The 2230-nt window shown below is 50.0% G+C and overlaps 1 protein-coding gene and 1 non-coding gene across 2 annotated transcripts in view; one reads left to right on the top strand and one right to left on the bottom strand.

The window, feature by feature from the left end:
• The window catches only part of LOC128276501 (hydroxysteroid dehydrogenase-like protein 2), a 2431-nt gene extending 845 nt beyond the window's left edge, over positions 1-1586 (bottom strand). Inside the window, exons 1-4 of the mRNA XM_053014960.1 lie at positions 1491-1586; positions 1025-1188; positions 722-935; positions 202-657 (exon numbers count right to left, since the gene is read on the bottom strand). Coding sequence (XP_052870920.1) covers positions 202-657; positions 722-935; positions 1025-1188; positions 1491-1504 — 848 coding nt within the window. The 5' untranslated portion in view covers positions 1505-1586. The remainder of the gene's footprint in view (positions 1-201; positions 658-721; positions 936-1024; positions 1189-1490) is intronic.
• Positions 1587-1932: 346 nt separating this feature from the next.
• On the top strand, positions 1933-2004 carry Trnaw-cca (transfer RNA tryptophan (anticodon CCA)). The gene has a single exon. It is a non-coding gene; the product is annotated as a tRNA-Trp (tRNA).
• Positions 2005-2230: the final 226 nt, after the last annotated feature.

Here is a 2230-nt window from a genome sequence, read left to right as displayed (position 1 = left end):
GACTTGAGGTCGGCGAACCAGATGCCGGCCTCTTCCCCCTTCACCTTGAACTCGTACACGGCACCCGTTTTGCGCACGATCTCTTCGTTCAGCAAACTCTCGATCTTCTGGAACAGTCCCTCAATTTTGCCACCTTCGCTGCCGGCCGCTGGTTTTTTCAGCGACGCCGCGTGGCTTCCCTCGGCCGCAAATTCTACCAACTTTTCCGGGGCAACGTCGAGGAAAAAGTCCGGCATCAGTTTGTCGGCGTTCGCGGGCACGCACGCGTACTGCTTAATGTCGGTGATGCCCTCGGCCTGCAGCACCTCGTCGTCGATCAGAAACTTGCCCGTTTGGTGGCGCGGCTCCTTGGACAGGATGGCGTAAGCGGCGTCAGCCATTATTTCCGGTTTGCGAGAGAACTGATCGCTCTCTTTGCCGGTGAGCATCTCCATGGCCGCCGTATGAATGGCGGTTCGTGGCCAGAGTGCGTTCACCGCAACGTTCGCCGCCTCCAGTTCCTTAGCCATGCCAAGGACACACATGGACATACCGTATTTGGCCATGGTGTAGGCCACGTGATTGCTGAACCAGTGCGGTGCCATGTTGAGCGGCGGCGAAATGTTCAATATGTGTGCGTGGTTGCTCTTCCGGAGATAGGGTATGCATTCTTTAGAGCTACAAAACAACGAACAGCTTTTAGTGGGCGGCCACGAGCACACGGGACAACGACCGTTCTTACACGAGGAAGGTACCGCGCGAGTTGATTTGGTGCATCAGATCGTACCGCTTCATGTCGGTCTGTTCGGTGGGCGTAAGCGCGATTGCACTAGCATTGTTGACCACGATGTCGATGCCACCAAACTTGGCCACCGCATTCTGAACCGCCGTGCGCACCGCAGCTTCATCGCGAACATCGACCACGCAGGGAAGCGCCTTACCACCGGCTGCTTCAACTGGAAGATAGTTATGGAGCAGAGCATTAAGTTAATTAAGCAAAGGAAGTGGATGATGTCGATATCTGTGTCGTTTCATCCAAACTTACTCTCTTTGGCCGCCGTGTAGATTGTGCCAGGTAGTTTCGGATGTGGATCGGCCGTCTTGGCCGCGATCACCACGTTCGCTCCATCCTGAGCGGCTCGCAAAGCGATCGCTTTCCCGATCCCTCTCGAAGCGCCCGTAATGAAAAGCGTACGTCCAGCAAGTTTTCTGCAAGCGAAAGTATAGAAGAGCAAGAATTTAGGGAGTTTATTTCTATGCGGTTTGGTTAAACATCTTCAGTTAACATCGATCAAGAAAGTATAGCTTTCATGCATCCACATATTCAGTCTTTCGAGACCGTGTAATCTCTGCGATGCTGCTGCCGACCTTCGGACCGTTGGTTGATATCGCGAGCCTTACAATACAGCACACTCAAGAAGCACCGTGCCACACTCGAAGATAAAGGTTGAACCTCATTAGACTAACGATCTGATGCGATATGCTCAATAATTCACTTCTGTTTCGCTTACCCCGTGTTAATCATTATTTTAATACCGCTGTTGTGAAAAACAGTACAAAAATGAAAAATGTGTACACAAACAGAGCGGTGAGTCGTGCGCAGATTGGATTCCTGTTCCGAATGACAGTCAAAACATGTAGCACACGCAATCAACGCCAGGTTTTGAGCTAGTGGGTGTGTGGCAAGGGCCCTACGCGATACCTTACACACACCATCTCGGCCGGCTCTGTCCATTCCGGGTTAAAGTCCATTCTGCAACACCGCAATGGAAGAGATTTCTCTTCCACATTTTCTTTATTTCAAAACATTCAAAAGGGCATTTCGTTGACTAGTAGATGTTTTGTAAGCATTGTGTGGTTTGTTGAATCAGATGATAACAATGTTCCATACCAATTTAACAAAAGGTTACATGCTGATATCAAGTAGCATCTTGACGAGCTTGACCGGAGAGAGACTCCGTGGCGCAACGGTAGCGCGTCTGACTCCAGATCAGAAGGTTGCGTGTTCAAATCACGTCGGGGTCAATCGAAAAAGATTTTTTCTTTCTTTTTTACTTTGTTTTTCTAAAGTAACAACACTTTTTTCTCAGTACAACGAACTACAAATGCATTGAGCATGGTGCCCTGGCCGACACCACCGATTGAAAGCTTATTTTTGGAACGGAGCGGCTCAAAGGACGCGCTTTTACTAGGCGCACACCGGCAAGATACTCGTCAACGACCATACCATGTTGAAAACACCGGTTCTCGT

Source organism: Anopheles cruzii, unplaced genomic scaffold (assembly GCF_943734635.1).
Source record: "Anopheles cruzii unplaced genomic scaffold, idAnoCruzAS_RS32_06 scaffold01378_ctg1, whole genome shotgun sequence".
NCBI lineage: Eukaryota > Metazoa > Arthropoda > Insecta > Diptera > Culicidae > Anopheles > Anopheles cruzii.
The sequence above is the reverse complement of the archived record's forward strand: the minus strand, read 5'-3'. Positions and strand labels throughout refer to the sequence as shown.